The sequence below is a fragment of the Chrysemys picta genome, chromosome 7 (genome assembly GCF_011386835.1).
Source record: "Chrysemys picta bellii isolate R12L10 chromosome 7, ASM1138683v2, whole genome shotgun sequence".
Taxonomy (NCBI): Eukaryota; Metazoa; Chordata; order Testudines; family Emydidae; genus Chrysemys; species Chrysemys picta.
Genome location: NC_088797.1, coordinates 59,533,173 through 59,559,957, shown reverse-complemented (window position 1 = coordinate 59,559,957; position 26,785 = coordinate 59,533,173). Strand labels below are relative to the sequence as shown.

General features: G+C 45.0%; 2 protein-coding genes across 10 annotated transcripts in view; one reads left to right on the top strand and one right to left on the bottom strand.

Annotated features, from left to right (window-relative positions):
• Positions 1-26,785, top strand: part of MARCHF8 (membrane associated ring-CH-type finger 8) — a 193,980-nt gene that overhangs the window by 121,639 nt on the left and 45,556 nt on the right. For all 9 annotated transcript variants that reach the window (XM_042856087.2, XM_024111937.3, XM_008175463.3 and 6 more), the window contains one exon: positions 25,028-25,078. In XM_042856087.2, coding sequence (XP_042712021.2) covers positions 25,028-25,078 — 51 coding nt within the window. The remainder of the gene's footprint in view (positions 1-25,027; positions 25,079-26,785) is intronic.
• On the bottom strand, positions 4,376-7,119 carry LOC135972876 (uncharacterized). The gene is made up of 2 exons (XM_065553349.1): positions 6,479-7,119; positions 4,376-5,878 (listed from the first exon to the last, which is right to left on the bottom strand). The coding sequence occupies exons 1-2, from the start codon at positions 7,017-7,019 to the stop codon at positions 5,415-5,417; spliced, it is 1,005 nt and encodes a 334-aa protein (XP_065409421.1). The 5' UTR covers positions 7,020-7,119; the 3' UTR covers positions 4,376-5,414.

Here is a 26,785-nt window from a genome sequence, read left to right as displayed (position 1 = left end):
AAAGCAGGACCAATCCCCAGACAGATTTTTGCCCCAGATCCCTAAACGGCCCCCTCAAGGATTGAATTCACAACCGTAGGTTTAGCAGGCCAATGCTCAAACCACTGAGCTATCTCATATAAACTAATATACAATATTTGGATTTTGAAAAATACTTTGATGCAATTTTATATAACAAACAACGGCTCTAGTTAAAAGCTATAGGGAATGAAGGATAGGAGATTTACTGCAAATACAGGATTTATTTATAACCCATTCCCTGTAGGAAATACTTTTTAGAAAATGCTGTGTCAACTTATTTGCAAGAATGAAGTCTATTCCCCTAGAGGTCAGTAAGCACTCTGACAGCTGCAAGTTGTTTGTGTTTTAATATAAATAAATGAGCTAGACAGGAGGCCAGCTAAGTTAATTGCTTAATTTTGCTAGTTTTCATTTGCACTTGCAAAGTAATTCACACGTGTCTCAAATAAAAACCTCAGGAACACACTGAATAGGATTTTCTGTAACTGGAACACGACAGCTTAAAAGGGTAATGAGATAAAATGTCATCAGTTAGATGGATAAGGAACAATTCCAATAAACGAATAGCTCAGAATTTTGTTTTGAGTACAAAATAATAGTAATTCCCAGGATTGGTGTGGTAAATTTATAATTCTCCTCTTCATCTCATCAAGCAGTAAATGGCATTTAGCTCATTCAAATATACTAAAACCTCTGCCCTAGGCAGCTACCTGTCTTTAGAGACTGTCTGTCTCAAAGGATCCCCGAATGAACGGAGTACATTTCTGCTCCAACTGTATCGGAAGACTATTCCTCTTTAGCAAACAGGTTCTGTTAGACTCCCAACCGATTGTTTAAGATAGCCTTCATTGCACATCTAATACGGATGACGCAGGTTTGATGGCTTGAGTCAGGCTTGTTAACCAAAATGGCCTCTGAGAGGCACGGGCAGCCATATTGCTGCTGAGGCTCTTGCACTGTATGTGGTGGTGACTGTAGATGTTTTCGGTGCTGTGCTTTGTGGTCATGCCGGTGGCTCTGTTGTGAGAGCTTCACTCGGTTATTTACTGGTCATTTGCAGATAGTTCCACTGGCCATTCTAGTGTGAGTGAGTGCAACTCCATTGGCTTCCATGTGCCTTTGTGTCAATATTACGCTGCTGTCCATTCCAGTATGTGAGTTTCTTTAAAATGTTCCCTTGGTCTCCCTTGTGAGCATTTATACCATAAGTGTTATGGTTTCTACATGCAAGAACAAAGCATATATTTCTCAGTCTAGCTGACTGTTAGGATATGTGTTCTTTCTCTGTTTATTCATTTTCCTTTATAGGATGAGATTTTTCAAAAATGCTTACTAAAACGCTCATTGACTTCAGTGGGAGTAGTTAGACCAATGCTGAGTGCTTTGGAAACCATGCCCATAAAGTTTCAATAAGAGACAGTACATGTTACTCACTTTGTAATAGCAAAAAGAACAGGAGTACTTGTGGCACCTTAGAGACTAACAAATTTATTAGAGCATAAGCTTTCGTGGGCTACAGCCCACTTCTTCTGAAACTTTGTAATAGCCCATTTGAATTACCCACACCCTGCAGACAGGCAGGGAGGCTCCATACACTGAGGGTATGTCTCCACTGCAATAAAAGACCTGTGGCATGGCCGAAGCTGGCCCGGGTCAGCTGACTAGGGCCATGTCTACACTTACAAGCTCACAGCGGCATGGCTGTAAGCTCTCATGTAGCCGCATTATGCTGAAGGGAGAGAGCTCTCCTGTCAACATCATAAAACCAGCTCAATGAGTAGCAGTAGCTATGTCAGCGGGAGAGCGTCTTATACCGGCAAAACTTATATCGCTTAGGGTATGTCTACACTACGAAATTAGTTTGAATTTATAGAAGCCGGTTTTATTGAAATCGGTTGTATACAGCCGATTGTGTGTGTCCACACAATAAAATGCTCTAGGTGCTCTAGTCGGCGGACCGTGTCCACAGTACGAGGCTAGCGTCGACTTCCGGAGCATTGCACTATGGGTAGCTATCCCACAGCTATCCCACAGTTCCCGCAGTCTCCGCCGCCCCTTGGAATTCTGGGTTGAGATCCCAATGCCCGGATGATGCAAAACAGTGTCGCGGGCGGTTCTGGGTACATGTCGTCAGGCCCCTCCCTCCCCCGTCACAGCAACAGCAGACAATAGATTCGCGCCTTTTTACCTGGGTTACCTGTGCAGACAACATGGAGCCCGCTCAGCTCAGCTGAGCTCACCGTCACCATATGTCCTCTGGGTGCCGGCAGACGTGGGACTGCATTGCTACACAGCAGCAGCTGCTAACTGCCTTTTGGCGGTAGACGGTGCAGTAGACTGGTAGCCTTCATCGGCAATCTGGGTGCTGGCAGCCGTGGGGCTTGCCTTTTGGCAGTAAATGGTGTATTACGACTGTTAGCCGTCCTGTTACAAGTCGGGTCATCGCACATTAGCAGAGTCTTCCCCAAGCAGCCGATCGTGCAATAGGCCTGAAGACCATCGTCATACACCGCCCCGTATTTGCTGCCAAGCACCCAGAAAGATGCCGAGGGCTATCAGTCACGCTGCACCATCGTCTTAAGATGTAAAAAATAGATTTGCTCTGTATTCATTTGCTTCCCCCTCCCTCCGTCAAATCAACGGCCTGCTAAGCCCAGGGTTTTCAGTTTAATCTTTGGGGGGACCATTCTGTGTGACAGTTGTTTGTGTTTCTCCCTGATGCACAGCCACCTTTCTTGATTTTAATTCCCTGTGCCTGTACGCCATGTCGTCACTCGGCCCGCCCTCCCTCCTTCCCCTAGTCCATCAGATACTACGTTTGCGCCACAGCTCATAGAGCCGAGAAGCGCCTTTCGCGCCTTTTCTTTGAATTCTGGGTTGAGATCCCAATGCCCGGATGATGCAAAACAGTGTCGCGGGCGGTTCTGGGTACATGTCGTCAGGCCCCTTCCCCCTCGTCACAGCAACGGCAGACAATAGATTCGCGCCTTTTTACCTGGGTTACCTGTGCAGACAACATACCACGGCAAGCATGGAGCCCGCTCAGCTCAGCTGAGCTCACCGTCACCATATGTCCTCTGGGTGCCGGCAGACATGGGACTGCATTGCTACACAGCAGCAGCTGCTAACTGCCTTTTGGCGGTAGACTGTGTAGCATGAGTGATAGCCATGGGGCTGGCAGCCGTAGGGCTGCATTGCACCAGCCCCTTGCCAGGAGATGGTATATTGTGACTGGTACCCATCGTCGTCGTACTGGTGTGGCTGTCAATCATGGCCACCTGGGCAGACATGCTACTGTTTCGATGATGATGGTTACCAGTCGTAATATACTATTTTCTGCCAATTGCCCAATATTGTCTGCTAAGCACCCAGAAGAGGCCGAGGGCGATGCTGGGTGCTGGCGGACGTGGGTCTGGCAGACGTGGGGCTGCATTGCTACACAGCAGCAGCCCCTTGCCTTTTGGCAGATGATGGTATATTATGATTGGTACCCATCGTCATCGTACTGGAGAGGCTATCACTCATGCTGCACCGTCGGCTGTCAGCTTAAGATGTAAAAAATAGATTTGTTCTCTATTATTTGCTTCCCCTTCCTCCATGAAATCAATGGCCTGCTAAGCCCACGGTTTTCAGTTTAATCTTTGGGGGGACCATTCTGTGTGACAGTTGTTTGTGTTTCTCCCTGTTCCTGTACCTGTACGCCATGTCGTCACTCGGCCCTCCCTCCCTCCTTCTCCTGGTCCGTCAGATACTACTTTCGCGCCTTTTTTCAGACCAGGCGCCATAGCTAGCACTGGGATCATGGAGCCGGCTCAGATCACCGCGGCAATTATGAGCACTATGAACACCACGCGCATTGTCTTGGAGTATATGCAGAGCCAGGACATGCCAAGGCGAAACCCGGACCAGCCGAGGAGGCGATTGCAGCGCGGCGACGAGAGTGATGAGGAAATTGACATGGACATAGACCTCTCACAAGGCACAGGCCCCAGCAATGTGGAAATCATGGTGTCACTGGGGCAGGTTCATGCCGTGGAACGCCGATTCTGGGCCCGGGAAACAAGCACAGACTGGTGGGACCGCATCGTGCTGCAGGTATGGGACGATTCCCAGTGGCTGCGAAACTTTCGCATGCGTAAGGGCACTTTCATAGAACTTTGTGACTTGCTTTCCCCTGCCCTGAAACGGCAGGATACCAGGATGAGAGCAGCCCTCACAGTTGAGAAGCGAGTGGCGATAGCCCTGTGGAAGCTTGCAACGCCAGACAGCTACCGGTCAGTCGGGAATCAATTTGGAGTGGGCAAATCTACGGTGGGGGCTGCTGTGATCCAATTTGCCAGGGCAATGAAAGACCTGGTGATAGCAAGGGTAGTGACTCTGGGCAACGTGCAGTCAATAGTGGATGGTTTTGCTGAAATGGGATTCCCAAACTGTGGCGGGGCCATAGACGGAACCCATATCCCTATCTTGTCACCGGAGCACCAAGCCACCGACTACGTAAACCGCAAGGGGTACTTTTCAATGCTGCTGCAAGCCCTGGTGGATCACAAGGGACGTTTCACCAACATCAACGTGGGATGGCCAGGAAAGGTACATGATGCTCGCATCTTCAGGAACTCTGCTCTGTTTCGAAAGCTGGAGGAAGGGACTTTCTTCCCAGACCAGAAAGTGACCATTGGGGATGTTGAAATGCCTATCGTGATCCTTGGGGACCCAGCCTACCCCTTAATGCCATGGCTCATGAAGCCGTACACAGGCAGCCTGGACAGGAGTCAGGACCTGTTCAACTACAGGCTGAGCAAGTGCCGAATGGTGGTGGAATGTGCATTTGGACGTTTAAAAGCGCGCTGGCGCAGCTTACTGACTCGCTCAGACCTCAGCGAAAAGAATATCCCCATTGTTATTGCTGCTTGCTGTGCGCTCCACAATATCTGTGAGAGTAAGGGGGAGACATTTATGGCGGGGTGGGAGGTTGAGGCAACTCGCCTGGCCGCTGATTACGCGCAGCCAGACACCAGGGCGGTTAGAGGAGCACAGCAGGGCGCGGTGCGCATCAGAGAAGCTTTGAAAACGAGTTTTCTGACTGGCCAGGCTACTGTGTGAAACTTTTGTTTGTTTCTCCTTGATGAACCCTCCAACCCCCCCCCCCCCTGACCCAGTTCACTCTACTTCCCTGTAAACCAACCACCCCATCCCACCCTCCCCTCCCGCTTGCAGAGGCAATAAAGTCATTGTTTTTTCACATTCATGCATTTTTTATTAGTTCCTCACAGAAGTAGGGGGATAATTGCCAAGGTAGCCTGGGATGGGTGGGGGAGGAGGGATGGAAAAGGACACACTGCATTTTAAAACTTTAACTCTTATTGAAGGCCAGCCTTCTGATGCTTGGGCGATCATCTGGGGTGGAGTGACTGGGTGGACGGAGGCCCCCCCCACCGTGTTCTTGGGCGTCTTGGTGAGGAGGCTATGGAACTTGGGGAGGAGGGCTGTTGGTTACACAGGGGCTGTAGCGGCGGTCTCTGCTCCTGCTGCCTTTCCTGCAACTCAACCATACGCTGGAGCATATCAGTTTGATGCTCCAGCAGACGGAGCATTGCCTCTTGCCATCTGTCTGCAAGCTGACGCCACCTATCGTCTTCAGCCCGCCACTTGCTCTGTTCATCCCGCGATTCAGCCCGCCACCTCTCCTCTCGTTCATATTGGGCTTTTCTCATCTCCGACATTGACTGCCTCCACGCATTCTGCTGTGCTCTATCAGCGTGGGCGGACATCTGCAGCTCCGTGAACATATCGTCCCTCGTCCTACGTTTTCTCTTTCTAATGTTCACGAGCCTCTGCGAAGGAGAAACATTTGCAGCTGGCGGAGGAGAAGGGAGAGGTGGTTAAAAAAGACACATTTTAGAGAACAATGGGTACACTCTTTCATTACAAGGTCGCATATTTCGGCTTGCAGGCAGCCATGGTAGGCCACAGTGTTTTGGCTTTTTTAACCTTCTTAACATGCGGGAAAGGTTGCAAACAGCAGCGCATTTCCCATATCAAGGATGAATTGGGTTGTCCATTTAAAATGGGGTTTCAATGTAAAAGGAGGGGGCTGCGGTTTCCCGGTTAACATGCGGCACAAACACAAGTAAACCACCCCCCCCCACACACACACACACGATTCTCTGGGATGATCACTTCACCCCTCCCCCCACCGCGTGGTTAACAGCGGGGAACATTTCTGGTCAGAAGAGCAGGAACGGGCGCCTCTGAATGTCCCCTTAATAAAATCACCCCATTTCAACCAGGAGAGCTTTCTGGAGATGTCCCTGGAGGATTTCCGCTTCATCCCCATACACGTTAACAGACTTTTCCAGTAGATGTACTGGCCGTGATTGCCAGGGCAAAGTAATCATTAAACACGCTTGCTTTTTTTTTTTGTAATGTTTACAAATAGTTACAAAGTTACACTCACCAGAGGTCTCCTGTGTGCCCTGAGGGTCTTGGGTGAGTTCGGGGGTTACTGGTTCCAGGTCCAGGGTCACAAACATATCCTGGCTGTTGAGGAAACCGGTTTCTCCGCTTCCTTGCTGCTGTGAGCTACCTACAGTACCTCCATCGTCATCTTCCTCGTTCCCCGAACCGTCTTCCCTGTGTGTTTCTCCAGTGAGAGAGTCATAGCACACGGTTGGGGTAGTGGTGGCTGCACCCCCTAGGATCGCATGCAGCTCCGCGTAGTAGCGGCAAGTTTGCGGCTCTGCCCCGGACCTTCCGTTTGCTTCTCTGGCTTTGTGGTAAGCTTGCCGTAGCTCCTTAATTTTCACGCGGCACTGCTGTGTGTCCCTGTTATGGCCTCGGTCCTTCATGGCCTTGGAGATCTTTTCTAATACTTTTCCATTTCTTTTACTGCTACGGAGTTCAGCTATCACTGCTTCATCTCCCCATATGGCGAGCAGATCTCGTACCTCCCGTTCGGTCCATGCTGGAGCTCTTTTGCGATCCTGGGAGGACTCCATCACGGTTACCTGTGCTGATGAGCTCTGCGTGGTCACCTGTGCTCTCCACGCTGGGCAAACAGGAAATGAAATTCAAACCTTCGCGGGTCTTTTCCTGTCTACCTGGTCAGTGCATCTGAGTTGATAGTGCTGTCCAGAGCGGTCACAATGAAGCACTGTGGGATAGCTCCCGGAGGCCAATAACGTCGAATTCCGTCCACACTACCCCAATTCCGACCCGCAAAGGCCGGTTTTATCGCTAATCCCCTCGTCGCAGGTGGTGTAAAGAAACCGGTTTAAAGGACCCTTTAAATCGAAAGAAAGGGCTTCGTTGTGTGGACGTGTCCAGGCTTAATTCGGTTTAACGTTGCTAAAGTCGACCTAAACCCATAGTGTAGACCAGGCCTAAGAGCGGTGTTTTTTTTTTTCACGCTCTTGAGCAACAAAAGTTTTTCCAACATAAATGCTAGTGTAGACTTGGCTTTTGGCTCAAAGGACTCAGGCTGCAGGGCTATTAAATTGCAATGTAAACGTTCAGGCTCGGGCTGGAGCCCAGGCTTTGAGACCCCACAAGAGGGGAGGGTCTCAGAGCCTGGGCTACAGCCTAAGCCCGAATGTCTACACTGCAGTTTTATAGCCCCGGAGCCTGAGCCCTGTGAGTCTGAGTCTGCTAACGAGAGCTCTGAGACTCAGTGCCATGGGTTTTTTATTGCAATGTAGATGTACCCATAGGAGCGCAGTACACCGAAAACATTAACTCTTCTACATGTACATAGCTACATACCCCTTTCATATCTCCTCTCTAAACTAGACAGGCTGTCTCTTCAGCCTCGCTCCATGTAGAAGTCTGCCCTTGTTGCTAATCAGTCTCCTCATCTGTCTCTGAACCTACCTCTCTTTTTTCTGTATTTTTTTTTTTTTTAAGCGAGAGGGTGAAATCCTGTCCCCAGTGAAATAAATATCAAAACTCTCACTGGGGCCATGATTTTACACTGAGTGACCAGAGCTGAACACAGCATTCCTGTTGAGGCTGTCCATTGGTTTTCAGTATAAATCTCCACCCCGGGCCTTATCCATACTAGCATTTTGTTTGCTTTATTGACTGCCATCCCATTTTGAGCAGAGGATTCCACTGAAACACCTGATCACTTTTAATTAAGGGCTACTGCCAAACAGAGACAAAACTCCAAAATGGCACTCCTGAGGCTGATGGGCCCCAGTGTTTTACTTACTGTGCCTTACTGGAAGTGTTTTGCTTTGCTCTATATTACTATACTCTTTGAGAATTTATTGATCTTAGCATCATGTCTGCAGTGTAGTTTAAATTAAAATGACTTTCTTGGGAAACAACACTACAAAAACAAAGCTGGTGTCCTGGAGGCGGGGTAGTGCAGAGGTTGTGTGGATGTATATTCACATAGCATTTGCCTTCCCTGTGGTGCCTGTCTGCTCCTTTCTTGGGAATAGGAAACATATCAAAATTTACACCAAACTCATCTCCTGAGGGCTTACCCTGGCAAGATCCTTGTAAATGCCACTATAGCATCTCCCCACAAGGAAAGATAAGATACAGTGGGGAAGGCGGGAACATGATGTACATTCATGCTAGTGACAAACTTCAATTAGCAGGCACCCTTTTTATTGAGACAGGATGCTACTAACTAAATCAAAGCTGGATGCTGAGTTCCTACCCTAGTGCTGATCCAGCTCCCACTGAAGTCAGTAGGAATCTTTTGGTTGACTTCATTGGAAACTGAGTCTGGCTATTAGTGAGCAACATTCAAGAGGTAAAAAATGGAAGATTTCTAGAACTCTGGTTTTGTCATTCCCCTTGACAACTGTAGTATAAATAACACACAAAAAGCCAGACAGTGGGATATATTTATCAGCACTGTTTCAGCCAAAGAGTTAGGAACATTGTAACTCACCACAATTTCACCTCACATGAGTAATAGGCTCCAAACATCTCTCCTGAGTGAGCAGCAATGCCATGTCTCTGCTCTCCATTGTACAATGTAACACTTCTCAGCCAGTCTTTCATACAAACTGTATCCTAAAACTCTTTGCAGAATAACTGGGGTAAAATTCAAAGGCATGATCCTGAGGGTGTTCAGCACCAGCAATTCCTGTGGGAGATCTCAGGAATTACAGGTTCTCTGTCCCTTCCAAGGATTGCACCCAAAGTGTGGGTATAAAGCCCATACCTAAATCTTTGAAAACTGGGAGAGGAGGAAGACGCTTATGAGCACACGTTAAATCCTTAGTGGTAACGCGGACTTTTGCCATTTTACCCCATATCAGATGATCAAGTTAATAAATATATTAATATCAGTGGGAAGTGATGCATGAGGAATCACTGTTTTACACACAGAACAATCACTGGATGGAAATAACTGTCCATCAGGCTGATTTGTTAAAGCAGGAGCAGCGATGGGGGTTGAGAATCAGGCCCCAGGCGCCTAGGGAAAGAAAATCACATTTAAAAGAGGAATAACTCTAGTGGCCAGAACTGACTATTATGATGATCTAGCCCAATCTCCTGCATAACACAAGCCACTTGCTCCCAACAGCCTGCATTCTAATAGACCACGCCATAACACTGGCTGCAATAGTTCTACTTTCTGCCCAACCAAAGAGGAACCTGATACCACGTGTGCATAGTGCTGCGTTTGCTGCTAGCTTAGTGCTGTTGTGCAAGATACTTTATCAGCGGGTAGGACAATCAGCACTGTACAACTACCAGAGCAGTTCCTTTCATTTATTTCTCTTTTTAAAACACCTTTAAATTGCAGGGCTTCCTGTGTTTTTTAGAAAGTTAATTTGTTTGGGGAAATATTCGTTTGACACCTGAATTTCCTGTATAATTAATTAGCCTGGAATTCAGAGTGATTCTATTAAGATTCCTCACTTCACTGCTCATGTTTTCTTGCTATTAACAATTTTATTTCTCAGTAGGTTCTTGTTACAGTTTAATTACATTACCCTTTAAAACAGAGAATTTACATTTTATCTTAAATTAGTTTCCTTTTCCCCAAGAACAGTGTTTTACTGGGTTTGGTTTATTTTTTTAAAATTTAATGTGGGTCTTTAATATTTTTAAACATTAGTTCCCTTTGTTAACTCACTGATTTTTTCAAACTGTTGAGCTAGAAACATGTTAAGCATGTGCTTAAAAACACTTCTGAACATTACAAGCCAGATTTTCAGACGCCTCAATCCAGCCTTTCTCTGTGTACAAGACAGAATCTTTGGGCCCAGTTTATCCTGGCATACATATTGTATAGTAGTTGACACCACCAGTATAAAGTGGGTGTAGAATGCTGCCAGATCAGAATAGGAGCACTTTGCACATATTTTGAACTGGTGTAGTTCATTGTTGACCTGCAGAATGACTGTCTCCATAATATGTAGAGCAGATGTTCTCAAACTGTGGTCCATGGATCATTGGCGGTCTCCTGCGTGCTTGCTGGTGGTCTTTGTAGAACTGGCTGGTCACATAGTGCTGACCCTTCCTTCTTGTTTCCATTTGCTTTATCATATTTTTAGTGGTGTTTGATGTCTTAAATATTTCCCAATGTCAGTTGTGCATGTAAGCAATATAGCTGCAGCAGGGATGTCGTCAGTACGTGGGCCAGATGCAATCACACATGGGAGAGAAAGTAGTCTAATAGACGCTGTCTATTAAGATGTGAAAAAGTATGAGAATCCTTGATCTATGATAGAAAAGATCTGTTAGCGCATACAGTCCATCCCACTGCCAAGCATTGTTCTCTATTATTTTTCTTGTAGTTTGCCCAGTCTGTTTTAAAATGTCCCAACCAAATGGGCTGCCACTGCTTCTCTTGTGAGGTTATTCCACAATTTAGCAGTTTAACAGTAAATTGGTGGTCTGTATGCACATATCCCACTCACGTTTAATTTATACACCAATTGTGCCCACGTGTTCCATCCTTTACAGAGACAGGTGGTAGCATGCAAAATAGTCCACCCCCCAGAGACTGCATGTGCAACATTAGGCACATGCAGGGAGAGGCCATGTTTTGAAAGTTTGGCCTGGCTACAAACTATGTACATCTGCTGACAGCTTGAGGAATTTTAAATTGCTGGTTTCCTAGAGGGTTTTTAAAACTGTGAAAGTTTAAAATAGTTGATTGCATTGCTTAGTGGCTTGCTTTGGCATGTTGACATGTGTAGTGTACCATGAGAATTACAATGGTTACATTAAATGTAATTACTTTCCAAAAGGTAGAATGTGTCAGTCCTTTCAAGCTTGTATAATTACTGACTTCTGCTGCACTGTATCTCTCTTGCCTGTGTTAAATACATGAAGTTGTGAGCGGCAGTGCTGTACCAAACACCCAGGTAAACTTAATGCATATTGATTCTGTCGTAATAAAGGAGTGTATTTTTTTATCATCTCCTTTGTAGTTCATACTTTTTGTTCCCTGAGGGGAGGATTCATTTTCTGTGTGGCATCATGAAGAAGTGCTCCCAGTTTAGGCAGGCTGTCTGGCAGAAGAGATAAGAAGAGCATCTATAGAACTTCTTGCACATGCAAAGTCTTTGCAGTTTAGTTTCTTTGTATAAACTAGCCACATACATGTGCCCACATTAAAATTTAAAATGAATGTAGTGATGGTGAAATGTAACAGACTGACAATCCTGGAAACTGTTTGCAGTGTTGTTGTAGCCGTGTTGGAAACTTAAGTTTTGATTTATCCCTAGAATAGGCAGCATCAGTGCAGCGTGCGGGAAGCTTATGCCTAGTTCTGAGCTGAACAGTCAGGAAAGGGGGCAAAGATCAGAGGCTCGCCATTTCTCTGAGGGAGCTGGGGCATGCAAGTTACCCAACTTCATCTGAAATTCCTGCGCACCATCTGGCAGTAAAGTAGAGCTTCACAAACTAAAGGGAAACTATAGTTTTGGGAAGGTGAGGGGGATGCAGATCAAAGCTGTGGTGAATAGAGGCCTATTGTAATCAGCATTGTCACAGCTTGGCCCAATCCCCCCTTGGTCTGACACCAGTTGTTTGTGAGTGAACCCAATTGGGTCTGGACAGAGCTGGGTCACTGTTCCTAACTCTATTTGACACCATGCAAGGCACTAAATTTAGCCATATGGAGTGGAATCCATGTTCCTAACTCTGGGTCTCTAAGGCACACACAGGTACCAGTCTTCTTTGGGATGTGGGGCTCTGCAGCCTGGCCACCTGACACCCCAAAACCAGTGCCTCTGCCCTCACAAGCACCCAGTGGTTTGTGTGTTCCCTCAGATTCCCACTTCATTGTGGGTACTTTGAGCATCTTGATTAACCCCTTCATGGATGCCATGGCAGGCAAGCAAGGAACCCAGGCTTAGTAAAGGGATTTCTTAACTACAGACACTGTTACGCTCAAGAAAGCACTAGATGGTTACAGATCTTTGTAAAATAACAGTCCTGAGATTCCCCTCCCCCATCTGATCTCACTTGGTCTGTGAGTCCAAGAGCTGAACTGCATTTTAGGCTAGGTAGAGTCCATCATGCCTTGTCTCTTTCCAGCCCCATCATCTGATATCTGGCAGTGGAGACGCCGTCTCCTTAAATCCATTTTATGACCCTGTTTGCCTTGTACTCCAGCTGGAAAATTCCAACCCCATCGATGTGAGTCGCACATGGGGAAAAAAGGTAGTGCCCCTGAGGAGGGTCAGTGCTTGAGTCATTCAAAGATGATGACCCTTGATAGCTCTCTTCTTGATGGTCTTCTCTGAGGTGTCCCACACCCCTCTCTGGCAGGGCAGTGTCTGGAATTGACTGACCGTGTCCAGGTTAAGTTGGCTTTTCAACACCAAACACAAAATGGAAGACAGGGGTCCAAAAATGGAGGTCACAAAACAAAATGGAGTTCACAGTTTGATACAGACGTATCCCACTCTGTCAGAAACATAGCACCCCCAGCTAGCAATTTGAGGCAAAGGAAGACAGCCGCCTCCCAGTAATCTGTGGAGGGGGTGAGGAGTTTAGGCCTACAACCATTCCTGTATGCTATTCCTGGTTCTCCCCCTGCTGGAATGATTGGAGGTTATTACAGTCTGAAGTCTGTGATGTCACAATCATCAAGGCAACAAAGTAGGCCATCCTCTGGTATAGCAGTTCTTGGTAATAATATATTAGCCAGCTTGGCTTGTGACCCAGCTACTATGCTCTTTAGTCCCGTTAGAGCTTTCTGATGATGCTGTGACTACAAAAGCAAGACTATGCCCAATAGACATGATGCGAAGTGCTATTTTCTGCTGAAGTAATAAAATGTTGAATTCTATCAAGTCACAACATCCTAGTTCAGACAATGCTGGGAATCCTTTCTCTTAATTGGAGAATTTATTGGCTTTGACAAAATGATGAAAATAATGCACACATCTCTTTTCCCCCAACACCAGTTAAATCAGATAATTAGATGCATGTGCATGTATAGTCTTGTTTTCTGCTGTTCAGCTATAAGATTGTAATGTGAGATTTAAATAAATGCCGGGAAATACTTGATGTGAAACATAATCACAGTTGCAAAATTCGTAACGAGGGTTTTTTTTTTTTTTTTTGTAAGTAAGGTACATTTCTGGAGTACTTGTGATCTAATGGATTGATCACAGGACTTGGTATGAGGAGAACTGAGTTCTGCTCTGCTCCTGACCTTGGGTGGTCACTTAACTAACCAGTGCCTTGGTTTCTTCATTTACAAAATGGGGTTGATGTTACTAGGGTAACCTACTTTGTAAAACATACTGAGATCTAAGGATGAAAACTACTGCACAAATGGGATATATTATTTATTTATTTGGATGCTTTTGGAAAATCTTTCTTTAAAAAAAAAAAAAAACATTTAGGTAGAGGACTCTCTCCAAACACTGTCTGTGCAGGCTGTCAGATGAAATGTCAATGCTTAAGTTGCCATTATAAAAAGGAACCCAAATACACGTAACTATATTAACACGACATTATGATTTCGGATGTAAAACCCCAGTTAGGCACTTCTGTGTCAAGGCTGTTTTAGAACTAGTTATCTCAGCCCTTTTGAGTGTAGGCATTAGTAAGGCAATATATGGAAGTGATTGCTTTTAACAAATAATTGCCTTGTGGGAATCTTTTAAAGTGTAACTTTGACACTGGGGCACTGCTGTAAAGAGAACATTGAAATGAAGCAGTTGCCTTTGAGTATAATCTTGAGTTATTCCCCTACTCTGTTACTAATTAATTATTATTCAGAGCATTTCTTCCATGCAGGCCCTGTTGTTTTCCTCTGGTTGATCCTGCACTGAGGAGCCTACTCCATTTTCATCCAAATCATGTGACGGAAGGAACTGTGATGTCACAAGTTCAGGAGTATGACACTAACAGACTACATATTATTGTTAGTTGTCTATTGAGATCTGACAGTGTTCTCACATGAAGAAAGACACCACATTCGAGTCTCCCCAGCAGGCCTGGAGCTAGCTGATGACAGGCCAAAACTAGATGGAGTTGCCCAGAGAGGCCGAGGACTACTGGCCAGGAGATGTACTGATTCAGTACTTGTTCTGGGCAGCCGGGATGGGAGGGTTGCTATGGAGTTCCAGCTAAATCTTAAAGTTGTTCTCTCCAAGTAGAATTGATGGGGGTAGCAGTGGCAGGACTTCCACCTTCCCTCTTGCCAGGTGAGTTCCCCTCCCCTATCCCAGCAAAGGAGGGTAAAAATCACACCCATGCATGTGAATCTGACCCGCAGTTCAATCCCCATGTGATATAGGATCTGAGTGAAAAGAGGAGATGGGTTGGTACAAAAGAAAATAGTTATTTAAAAATTACATACACGTAATACCTAAAGGAAGGTCACCATGAGCAAGTGAATGTGGCATTCTCCCAATACTTTGTGCTTTTGCCTTGCTTTGGACCTGCTTCTGTAGGGAAAGTCCTGCAGCATGGAGCGGCGATGAAACTGGGTTAATTTTAAGGCCCAGAGCCTATCTTAGCGCCCAAGTCTGCAGACTTCCAATGACTTAACTTGGAGGGTCACTCAAGTGCAAAGACAAATGGTTATGTGCTCAGGCCCCTCTTGTGTTGACGCATAAAGCAAGGGAGAAGGGGCAGGAAGTCTTTCCTTCCTCCTCCTCCTTGCGCACTGAATGGGGAGCAGCCAGACTCTTGGTGCTTGTGCTCTCTGAATCCCATTCTCCTCTCACTTACTGATTTCACACAAGTGTGTCTCCCGTGACTTCCTGATTCATGCCAGTGTAACTCTGAGGAGAATCAGGCCCGCTGAGAACAAGAACTAGGGCAGGAGTGGCCAACCTGTGGCTCCAGAGCCCACATGTGGCTCTTCAGAAGTGAATATGCGGCTCCTTGTATAGGCACCGACTCCGGGGCTGGAGCTACAGGTGCCAACTTTCCAATGTGCCAGGGGGTGCTCACTCCCCCCACTCCATCACTTCCTGCCCCCACCCCTGAGCCTGCAGTGCCTGCGCTCCTGTCCCTCCCTCCCAGAGCCTCCTGCATGCCACAAAACAGCTGATCAGGAGGTGTGGAGAGGGAGGGGGAGGCGCTGATCCACAGGGCTGCCGGTTGCAGGGAGAGCTCATGGGAGGCTGCTTACGTATTACTGTGGCTCGTTGGCAATGTACATTGGTAAATTCTGGCTCTTTAGGCTCAGGTTGGCCACCCCTGCACTAGGGAGTCAGTGCAATGTGGAAAGCTCTGCAGCTCCTTGTTATGCAGTATAGCAGTGGCTGCTGCTATTGAGTATGTTGTCACCCAGCAGCCCCCTGCAATTATCCCTCCTCCATGGCTGGAATGGGCCTGATTATTATAATCTTAACTTGTGTTACTATAGCACAGGGGTAGGCAACCTATGGTACGGGTGCCAAAGGCGGCACACAAGCTGATTTTCAGTGGCACTCGCACTGCCTGGGTCCTGGCCACCAGTCTGGGGGGCTCTGCATTTTAATTTAATTTTAAATGAAGCTTCTTAAACATTTTAAAAACCTTATTTACTTTACATACAACAATAGTTTAGTTATATATTAGACTTATAGAAAGAGACCTTCTAAAAATGTTAAAATGTATTACTGGCATGTGAACCCTTAAATTAGAGTGAATAAATGAAGACTCGGCACACCACTTCTGAAAGGTTGCCGACCCCTGCTATAGCATCTAAAGACCCCAGCCGGGATCAGGTTGTCCAAGGTTGTATCATTGTCCTAGGCAATGTATAAACAGTGAGAGACACATCCAGCTCGAGAGCGCTGACACAGTAAATAGACAAGACAGACAAAGGGCAGGAGGGGAAACAGGGACAGAGAGCAGAGTAGACCCCAGGACGCCTGATTCCCCATCCAGAGCCTTAACCAAGGAACCATGCTGTCTTCCATGGGCCTGATTCTCCTTTCACTCACACCCATGTAAATCTGGAGTAACTCCACAGAAGTTAATGGAGTTACACAATCCTAGTACCACTGTGAGAGCAGAATCAAGCCTGTTGCTTCTATTAGCTGGTGGCCCATCATGGTGGGCACTGGTATTACCATAAAATTACTTTTGAGTGGTGTTGTTTGTTTGTTTGTTTGTTTGTTTGTTTGTTTGTTTGTTTGTTTTTGTGGGTTTTTTGAGGGGTTTGAGTGGTGATGCTTGCTTCTCCATAAATATGGATAACTTTTCTGAATTATTATCATGCTGTGCTTCATCTTTGTACCCATTAGAGGCTTGTTGGGGTGAGCCTCAACCTGTGGAACTCCTTGGCAAAGGATGTTGTGAAGGCCAAGACTATAACAGGGTTAAAAAAAGAACTAGATAAGTTCATGGAGGATAGGTCCATCAATGGCTATTAGCCAGGATGGGCAGGGATGGTGTCCCTAGCCTCTGTTCGCCAGAAGCTGGGAATGGGTGACATAGGATGGATCACTTGATGATTACCTGTTCTGTTCATTCCCTCTGGGGCACCTGGCATTGGCTGCTATCGGAAAACAGGATACTGGGCTAGATGGGCCTTTGGTCTGACCCCCAGTATGGCTGTTCTTATGAGCCATGAGGTTTGGGTTTTTTTGTTGTTGTCGGTTTTTTTTTAGCACTTGTTCCACGTAAATGGCTCTGAAGAAGCATCTAGACCTGAAAAAAGAATGTGTGTAAGCTGCAAAGCTTGTCTCTCTCCTCAACAGAAGTTGGTCCAATAAAATATACTACCTCACTCACCTTGTCCTGTTGCTTTAGTCTGCTCAGCTGCTGATGCTGTGCTAAGGAAATGGTCAAATTTGGAAAGAGGACAGTGTAGCATATTGGCTTTGTGTATATCAGTGAGCAAGAGTTGCCCCCCAGTGACTGACTTACTTTTGTCATCAGTGGCAGGAGATGATCTGGCTCCGGCATTCAAGGCTTGGGTTTTGGGAGCTGAGGGACCAGAGTTCTAGTTCTGATTTTCTGTGTGTGTGTGTGTGTGTGTGTGTGTGTGTGTGTGTGTGTACACATTCCATGGATTCGTTACAGTAGGGAAACTGAAAAATACTGTGACACCCTTATTTTGACAGTGAGCTTGTGAGGCAAGCAAATGGGAAGACACCAAGTCTGTGCTTCATGGAGTGAAATGAGCGAAAGTATCCAACAAAGGGAGGCAGTAGGAAGGAAGAGCAGACAGCAGCAAGGAAGCTAGTCGGTGAGGTGTAGGTGGGCGGGAAGGCTGCTGCAATGATAGGTAATAGTAGGGAAGCAGGTCTCTAAATCAGGGAAGGGGATGGGGAAAGTGAATGTGAGGACATCCTGAGAGAAGCAAGCCAGGGCAATGGTGGCTGCACTCTCTGGGCACACTAATTCCTCTGTCTCGGTCCTCCAGAGCCAATCTCCAGTGGAGATCTCAGAGGAGCAGCTGGCTTTGGCTGCAGAGAGGCTTCCACTAAGTCCTGCTGCATTTGCTGTTGTTAAACTATCTGGATTTTTAAGTGTGCCTGCCCAGTGGCTTTCATATAGTGGGATGCATTTCAAAAGGCAGGATTCTGTTATCCCACATGGAAGGGCTGACCTGGGCCAGAAATAAACTGCATGCTCCTTAGTGGGTTATACAGTGAACAATCTGCAGATGCTGTATTTGCCTGACCTAATGCTCTTCCTGCATTAGAGATGTAATCACCAGACTGGAGCATGTCTTGCTGCATGAGGAAAGGGCTCTGAAAAAGTCACTCTAACACCTTTTTCCTACATGATAATGTTAACTGGCTATCATCTTAGTCTTCTCACTGGTGACAGTTTTAATTTGTGAACAACCCAAATGATTCAAAGATGAATGTACAATCAGAGGACGTCTTTGTTCGGAACAGAGCGATCCTTTATTATTTTCATTCCCTTGTAACTCATTATTATCTGCTTAACATTTATTTTCCTCTCTCAGCTACAGTGGTTGCCATTTAAAGTCAGCCCTCACCAACAGCTATTTCTGTGGCATCACAGCTATTTCCCATTTTAATAATGGAGAAACACAGCAGTTCTTTCGTATACCACCGTGTGGTAAACACCGTCTCTCTAATGGTGACTGCTGTGCTTTTCCTTAATGATTAGATTGTTATCATTTTATTTGGCAAAGAAAACTAACAGCACAGTTGATGTTATGAACTCTCTTATTTAGAGGCGTTTCTGTTGCTGTTTAATGATCAAAATCTTTTCAGCACTTTTGATAAAAGGAGGAGAGAATGCTAGAGTTTCTTCTCACCGAGCTGTTACTTGAACATTCACGATTCTGCTAAGCTCCATGTGGTGAAATGCAAGTTCTTCGTGAAACGAGCTCTAACACACTGAGATGGTTTAAAGATCTCTGTGTGTACGTAAACTGACATGTGGAGCAGTTGCATCAGAAGTCTCTCTATGATTCAGTGTGCTTATCTCAAGACAGCCTAGCATTACAATGATCTTCCAACTAAAGCAGGTGTGTGCTAAGGAGCTAACATTGGAGGTGTAGGTGCATGTGTGGTGACTATGTAGTGGAGAGGAGTACACTAGAAATACCATAAATGAATATTTTTGCGGAGGAGGGGTGATGTTACATGAAGAAGATAAATATTCCCATTCAGTATTTCATAAGGAATTATTCACCCAAGAGGGTTTTATGGATTTTTTTTTAATTACATTGCTCTACAGCCAAAATGCTTCTGAAATAAATGTAGTCAAACTTTACTAATTCTGGGTCACTGAGAACGAAAATGATGCTTAAAATTGTTGATTGGCTCTAGTTTTCAAGATATGCTATTGGGTCAGTATATACGACCCTTGACTTGGGATCCCTGATGGCAGAGGATAAGTGAGTTATAAAGGGAAGGGATCTCAATTTAAACCAGAAATGACTAAAATACATCTTTGACTGGATCTATGAATAAATCTATGACTGGGTTTGGACAGTACTTGCTTTTTAGGCAAAACAATGAATGATGCAATCTGAAGCTGGTATTGCATCATACATGACATGAATTGCATCATGTTATTCCTAGAAGTCATGGTTGATGCAATCATAACGAAGCTTACATCACTCTGCTGAACAAATTACCCTAGATCAGCTCTAGAAATCATAGTGTCGTGCTCTCTTATTTGTCAGTGTTTGATTTTGCAAAGGGACACATTTCTGTTTAGCCAAAGTGAGCAGAGATGTCTCGTACTTGTGTGAACAGTGGAGATAACTTCTGCTATGTTTGTGGTGAAGTGACTTTTGCATCACAAAAGCGCAGTATAACCACAATGGTTAAGAAAGCCTATCACCTTTATTTTGGCTGCAAAATTGGAGATCAGGACAAGAGGTGGGCTGCACACATATGCTGCAACACTTGTGCAACAAATCTTCGCCAGTGGTTGAACAGGAAAAGGAAATCTATGCCTTTTGCAGTGCCAATGATTTGGAGAGAGCCAACAGATCATACCAGCAAGTGTTACTTCTGCATGGTGCCTCCAGTTGGGAAAGGTGTGTCAAAGAAGAAAAAGTGGACTGTGCATTATCCAAACATTCCATCAGCTATACGCCCAGTACCCGACGGAGAAGGACTGCCAGTTCCTGATGCACCAGAATCATTCTCACTTGAGTCAGATGAGGAAGAGGAAGAGGATGAAACTTCTGGTCCTGAACCATCAATGTCACAGGACCCACATTTTCTCCCATCCTCCTCCTCTGAACCACACCTCATAACACAAGGTGAACTGAATGACCTAGTCAGGGATTTGGAACTACCCAAGAATAAGGCAGAGCTGTTGGGCTCCAGACTACAGCAGTGGAATCTCTGGCAGGTGATGTTAGGGTTTCCATGTTCCGTGACCGTCAAAAGGATCTTGTCCCATTCTTCATGGAAGGTGATTTTGTAGCCTGCAACAACATCGATGGTGTGATGGCAGCCCTCAACATCGTTCACGATCCAGATGAGTGGAGACTGTTCATTGATTCATCGAAGGCAAGTCTTAAAGCTGTTTTACTGCATAATGGCAATGTTTTGCCATCAATTCCAGTTGGTCATGCAGTCCATATGAAGGAAACCTATGACAACATGAAACAACTTTTGAGGTGCATAAACTATGACCAACATCAGTGGCAGCTTTGTGGCGATTTGAAGGTTGTTGCTCTCTTGCTTGGTCTGCAGACTGGATACACAAAGTACTGCTGTTTTCTCTGTGAATGGGATAGTCGTGCAAGAGATTCCCACTACATCAAGAAAGATTGACCACTCCGACAGTCATTGGAGCCTGGGAGGAAAAGTGTTCAGCATCCACCACTTGTTGAATCAAGGAAGATTTTGTTACCACCCTTACACATCAAGCTGGGTCTGATGAAGAACTTTGTCAAGGCCATTGACAAAACACAAGCAGCTTTCAAGTACTTCCGTGGAAAATTTCCGAGGGTAAGTGAAGCTAAGATAAAGGAAGGTGTCTTTATTGGTCCTCAGATTCGTGAACTTCTTCGAGATGATGCATTTGACTATGCACTGCGTGGCAAGGAAAAGACGGCATGGAAAGCCTTCCAGTTAGTGGCAATAAATTTTCTCAGAAACAACAAGGCAGACAACTACAGGTTGTTGGTGGAAAACCTCCTCAAGGCATACAAAAGCCTTGGTTGCAACATGTCACTAAAGATACATTTTTTGCACTCTCGTCTAGATTTTTTTCCACCAAACTGCGGAGCAGTGAGCGATGAGCACGGCGAGCAATTTCACCAGGACGTTGCAACAATGGAGAAACACTATCAGGGCAAATGGAGCCCATCAATGCTTGCAGACTATTGCTGGACAGTGACAAGAGATGCTCCATTTAATGAATACAAGAGAGAAGCCAAGAAGCGCCGAGTAGACACTGAATAGGACTAAACTATGTACATAATAGTTTTTTGCCTTTTGTTTCATAATAAATTTTATTTATATAACCCTTTTGCTGATTTTTAAAGTGTTACATAAACAGGACAGGTGAAATATTATCATGTAAAGCAACCATAAACACATGAAAAGACCTAGGTTTACAGTTTATGATTAAAACTCTACTATCTACATAATATACATAGACATAAAATGTAAAAACTTAAATATCTTAGCAACAGTAGCCAATCAGTTGTTTTAATTGTCATATTTGAATTCAGCACATCAAAATACATAATAAATAGCAAATTTTATCTCTGAAGCAGACGACTTCTCAAAAATTGTAGACCAGTGTTACAGGATGATCCTTTTAAAATAACAGTACTAATTGTACTGGCTAGTCTGAGTGGTTGAAGCCCTTTATAGATATGTTCTCTAACAATGCATCAATAAAGATAACGTGAGCAGCCGTGTCTCAGCTGCTCAGAGCATCCAGCAGATAAAATCACAATCCTAGGAATTCAGCAGCAATTTTAGTTTCTGTGGTGTGGGTTAGAGCAGATTTTTCTCTGCATCATTTATCACATTGTGCACATACGGTCCCTGTGCTTCATCCCATTCATTCTTATTAAATTTCAACCTGTCCTTTTCAACACACCTAAAGAAGAGCTCTGTGTAGCTCAAAAACTTATCTCTCTCACCAACAGAAGCTGGTCCAATAAAAGATAGTACCTGACCCACCTTGTCTCTCTTTTTAACACAGACATGCCTGTGTATTCAGTAACGATTCCTAACTTGGAACCTGCTGAAGGTAAAGAGTGGCATTTGGGGGAGGGTTGGGGAGTACAGAGTTAGCATGAAGAAGCTTTGATCATTTCATTTTGTCTCTAAGGCGTTTGAAATCCCAGCCCTAGTTTTTAGGCTGTCGGTGGCATGGAGTTTATGTATTATATGCCCCAGGCAGACGCTCCCTCTCAATCTCTCTCCCTAACCCACATTATCTTCCTTTACTTCACCTCCCACCCCATTGCTAGAGAGGGAAGTGAGTGTAACCCCACAGGTTATGTAGTTCTCCCCATGCTCACAGGCCTCTGCCATTTTCTCTTCAGCAGAGCTTGTGAGCGTGCCCCTCAACCTTGCAGCCTCGTTCTTCCTTCCTCTGCCATCTCTAGTGTCAGCGAACTTTCTCTGTTGCTGTAGTCACGTTTCCGTTTGATGTGGTGATGAGATTTGATACCCAGCCACATAATGCAGTGCTTTCTTGCAGTAGCACAATCCAAGATTAACTTCTCAAACGCCCCCGGTGTCTGTCTTCTCTCATTGGCTGCTTGTTCCTCTTCCTGTTCCAGAGTTTCCAAGAATACTAATTTGCATGTAATAAAAATACTTCTCCAACTCTAAAGCCAGATTCAACCAGCACATACAATTCCCATTGAAGTCAATGGCGATTTAGGCCCAGTTACTCCAGGGCTGAATTTGGCCCCTGCTGATTTTAAATGTGACCGTCAGTTGCCTTGTACAAGATCTCAGTGGCTCACTGATTGGCACTTCATTGAATGTTTATTGCCATGCAAAAGAAATAGCTCCTCCTTCCTGGTTTTCTAACTGCTACATGGAGTAACATGCAGATCTTGGGGAGCTGAATACTGTACTCTGTATATGCAAGCGCTATGGTAACCAAGCAGCTGCCTCTTCCTGCTCACTGCTCCCCTCAACTGCTCCCCTGCCAAACAGGCATGTCTCACTCACTATGGAGAGCATGGAAGAGGAGTCAGTTGCTGTCTCCCTGGCACATTGTACCAGCTGGATGGAAGGAGGGAAGAAAGAGCTGCTGATATTTAAAAGCAGCTCAGCCCTTGCTCATGAAATCTTGTTCCCTTCTTCTCCTTCCCATCTCCCAGCACAGAACTTTTTACCAGTATTAGGCTTGTGATCATGAAACAAGCCTCCTGGAGCATGATAGTGTTAAAGTGTGCGGTTAATGCAGGCCTGTAATCCGCACCTGCTGAAGGACTAACCTGACTTTACACTGGCTTGACGTGGAATTAGTCATTAATTGTCACCTTAATTGTAGCCAATCACAACCAGCACCCACCGTAACATGCATGTAGATTTCATGTCTAAGCTGATCTATGAGTACTGAAATTGGCCTGATTTATGTATTTATATATTTAGTTTTACCCTTTCTCTTGGGTACAGTATTTAATCTCCCAGCCGCCTCAATGGCCAGCATCAGTGCTGTTCGGTGTCATGTTTCCTGTCAGAGTCCCTTTTGTAGGCTATAAATGTGTCTCTTTGGGAGTGAAAAGCCACATAGGGAAAGTGAAGCAGTTTGGTCCCTAAGGTATCAAACGGAAGGGCATGGTTTTGGCAACTCTCACACAGGACAAGTTGTTATGGAAACGGCTGATAAATGTGCCATGTATTTGAGGGCTAGTCTCAAACCAAAACACCAGATCTGACCACCCCCAAAGCTTGAGGAAGTTGGATATTGATTTGCATCTAAACCTTGTGGATTGTCCTTATGTCGGGTATTTTTCTAAAAGAAAAATGTCCCTCTTGGATTCCATCCAGAACAAGCAAGCAACTTCCTTGCCAAATAAGCAGCTTTCGCAGTTTCTCAGCATTGGAACGGACATGCCCGATCACACTCACGACTAAATCACATTACATGTAGAAAGTGGAATGGATGGGTGGAACCCAGAGGTGCTCAGCTAACGATGGTGATGAGCACAATATAAATACCTAAATGTCAGATTGGCAGGTGAGGGAGGTAAAGAGGCTGCATAATGTATTCCCTACTGGATATAACTGTATGGATACTTGTGGAAACAAATACAGCACCTGATTAATTTCAGTTACATGACTGAACAGAATCAGCAGATCTTCTGCAACTCCAGCTGTCATGGTGTTTCCAGCTCTGTACAGCTCGAAAGCTTGTCTCTCTCACCAACAGCAGTTGGTCCAATAAAAGATATTACCTCATCCCCCTTGTCTCTCTAATATCCTGGGACCAGCATGGCTACAACAACACTACATACATATAGTGTTTCCAGTGTGATAATGCTCAGTGTTCCTCAAGAAAAGGCAGTTCTGTGGTATTTTGTACAGATGCTCCCCGAGTTACGTAAACCCAATCTACGCAAATCCGAGCTTACGGAAAAAGTTCTGTTAGATAGAAATAGGAGGGGTTTTGGTTTTTTGTTGGTTTGTGTGTGTGTGTGTAATGGTCGGAGATGCGTAACTCGAATTTTGCATAAGTCGGAAACGTAAGGCGTTCCAGAACGGAACGCTTGAATAAGTCAGGGAGCATCTGTATTATGAAATGACATAATGAGTAAGGACTGTAGGATTTCTCCTGCACTGGTTATAATTTCGCGGATAAAAAGGGTGGGAGTTCATTTCCAAAATAACTACAGTACAGATAAATGGCTTTGCAATATTGACTCAGAACATTAGGGCACTATCTTAATATTCCCCAGTTCATGCAAGTCTTGTCTAGTTGAGTTCGGTGTGGTAATATAGACATTATAGAGATGAAAGGGCCCAATCATACTTCCACAGGAGTTTGTGGCAAAACTCAGATTGACTCCAGTAGGAGCAAAATACTATAAATATCTTCTGCTCTGGTATTTCATCTGTTTATTTGACTGTTAATATCTGGTTTAACACTTCCATCCATCAGCTCTCTGTCACTCCAATGATCCTTTTCTGTTCTCTTTCAGAATGAGAAGGCTTTGGGGCATTCCGTGAGCCGTTCCAGTAACATCTCAAAGGTACAGTATGCAATGGATTACTGTCTTCAGTAAATTTGAATTTGTGTGGTTTTGTTTTTTCAGACATGTAGGATATACATTCTGTAGTGATCAATAGAAAGTGCATTTATAATGATGGCTAATTATAATGGAAGAAGGCACTCTGTCTAAAAATTAGAATTGTGGATAATCTGTTTGTGACATACCAAGTGTACAATCTAGACTAGTAAGTAGCTGTGTCACCCCTGCCCTCTAACCTGGGGTGCCCTTAACACTGCTTTGCTGTTGTTGCCTCCACTCCTGGACTGCTCACAAACAGCCTCCAGCATGTAAGTCACTCCCAGCTATGGCTGTGTGCACTTGCAGCCTGCCAGTAACACCCAAATTTTTACCAGCCTGAATTATACTACAGGGTGACTCCCACATACTCCCAGTCCCAGATTTTCTCCAGAAATGTACATCTTGTACTGCCCAGCTCTCTCCTGGACAATACAAGCTCATATAAGTCCATCATTTTATTAATAGAAATGATATGCACAAATTTTTATTGCCTCAAATGAAGTTTCCCAAACACTTCAATTCAAACATGCTGGATTATATAAAACAATAAACAAGTTTATTAAGTGAATACAAGTAATGCAATAGAAAAGTTAGAAATGGTTACAAGAAAAATAGAAATAAAATGCAACTAGTGCCTGACTTAACAAGCTACGTTAAATTCAAAGCCATGTTTTTCTCACCACATGTTCTCAACAATCTTACTGGCTGCACTTCTTAGGCCAGAATGCCTTCTTCTGTGTAATGGCTGCTTCCTTTGTTCCTTCTGGTGCAGTGAATCAATGGACAGTGAGAGAGAGGAGGAAGTGGGGGGGGGCATTGGGGTGTCTGCCCCTTCTTTTTATAGTCCAGTCCTCCATTTGAGAAGCATCTCCAGCTGGGAGCATGGCGCCAGGCAGACTGTGTGGACAGGAACTCCTGCTGTTTCTTTGCTAAAATGTAGATGTTCTGCCCATGCCCCTTTTCCTGCCAATGAATAGCCACTTAGCAGGTAGTGGCCCATTGACCTTGTTTACTCCTGGCTGAGGTGTCAGCTTGTCCTTTGTCTCGGAGGAACTGGTTTGGCCACTCCACAGACTTGGAATGTGTTTTAGTGAAACCATACAGTGGAATCTTATAAGTTTACATACAATGTTGCTACACATATTTTATTAGAACTTTAATGACCAGCAAATGATGAGTTTTCAAATGATACCTCACAAGGCATTCCTTGTACAAAGATTACCACAATAGCGTGCAAGGGCTGAATACAGGGTTATGCCTGTCACAGTTCCTAATAATGGAATAGTGTTTAGGAAACTTATGCATGAAATACTTCTGAAAGTCATTTCCCTTTAGCCTTTTCAGAATATGGGATCTCAGCTCAAAGGGCTGGATTGTGGGTAAAGCCACAGATGGCATGAGGGGCTGTGCTGACTCAGACAGAATTTCTCCTGGGATGGACAGGGTCCAGTCCTTCCCCCACTGGAGTAGCTGATACCGTGGTAGTGATAGGTTGGATGGAGGAGTCCTGCCATTCAAGCAGTGCTAGGACCATGTCTGTGATTGGCCCTTACACAAGTGGAGTTGGGGGGCAGTTCCCTGCAATGTTTTCTTCCTCCTGTTCTACTGCTCATGGGCAGTCTCAGTGGAGACCTTTGGTATATCTGATGTGGCTGAGTCAGAAGGCTC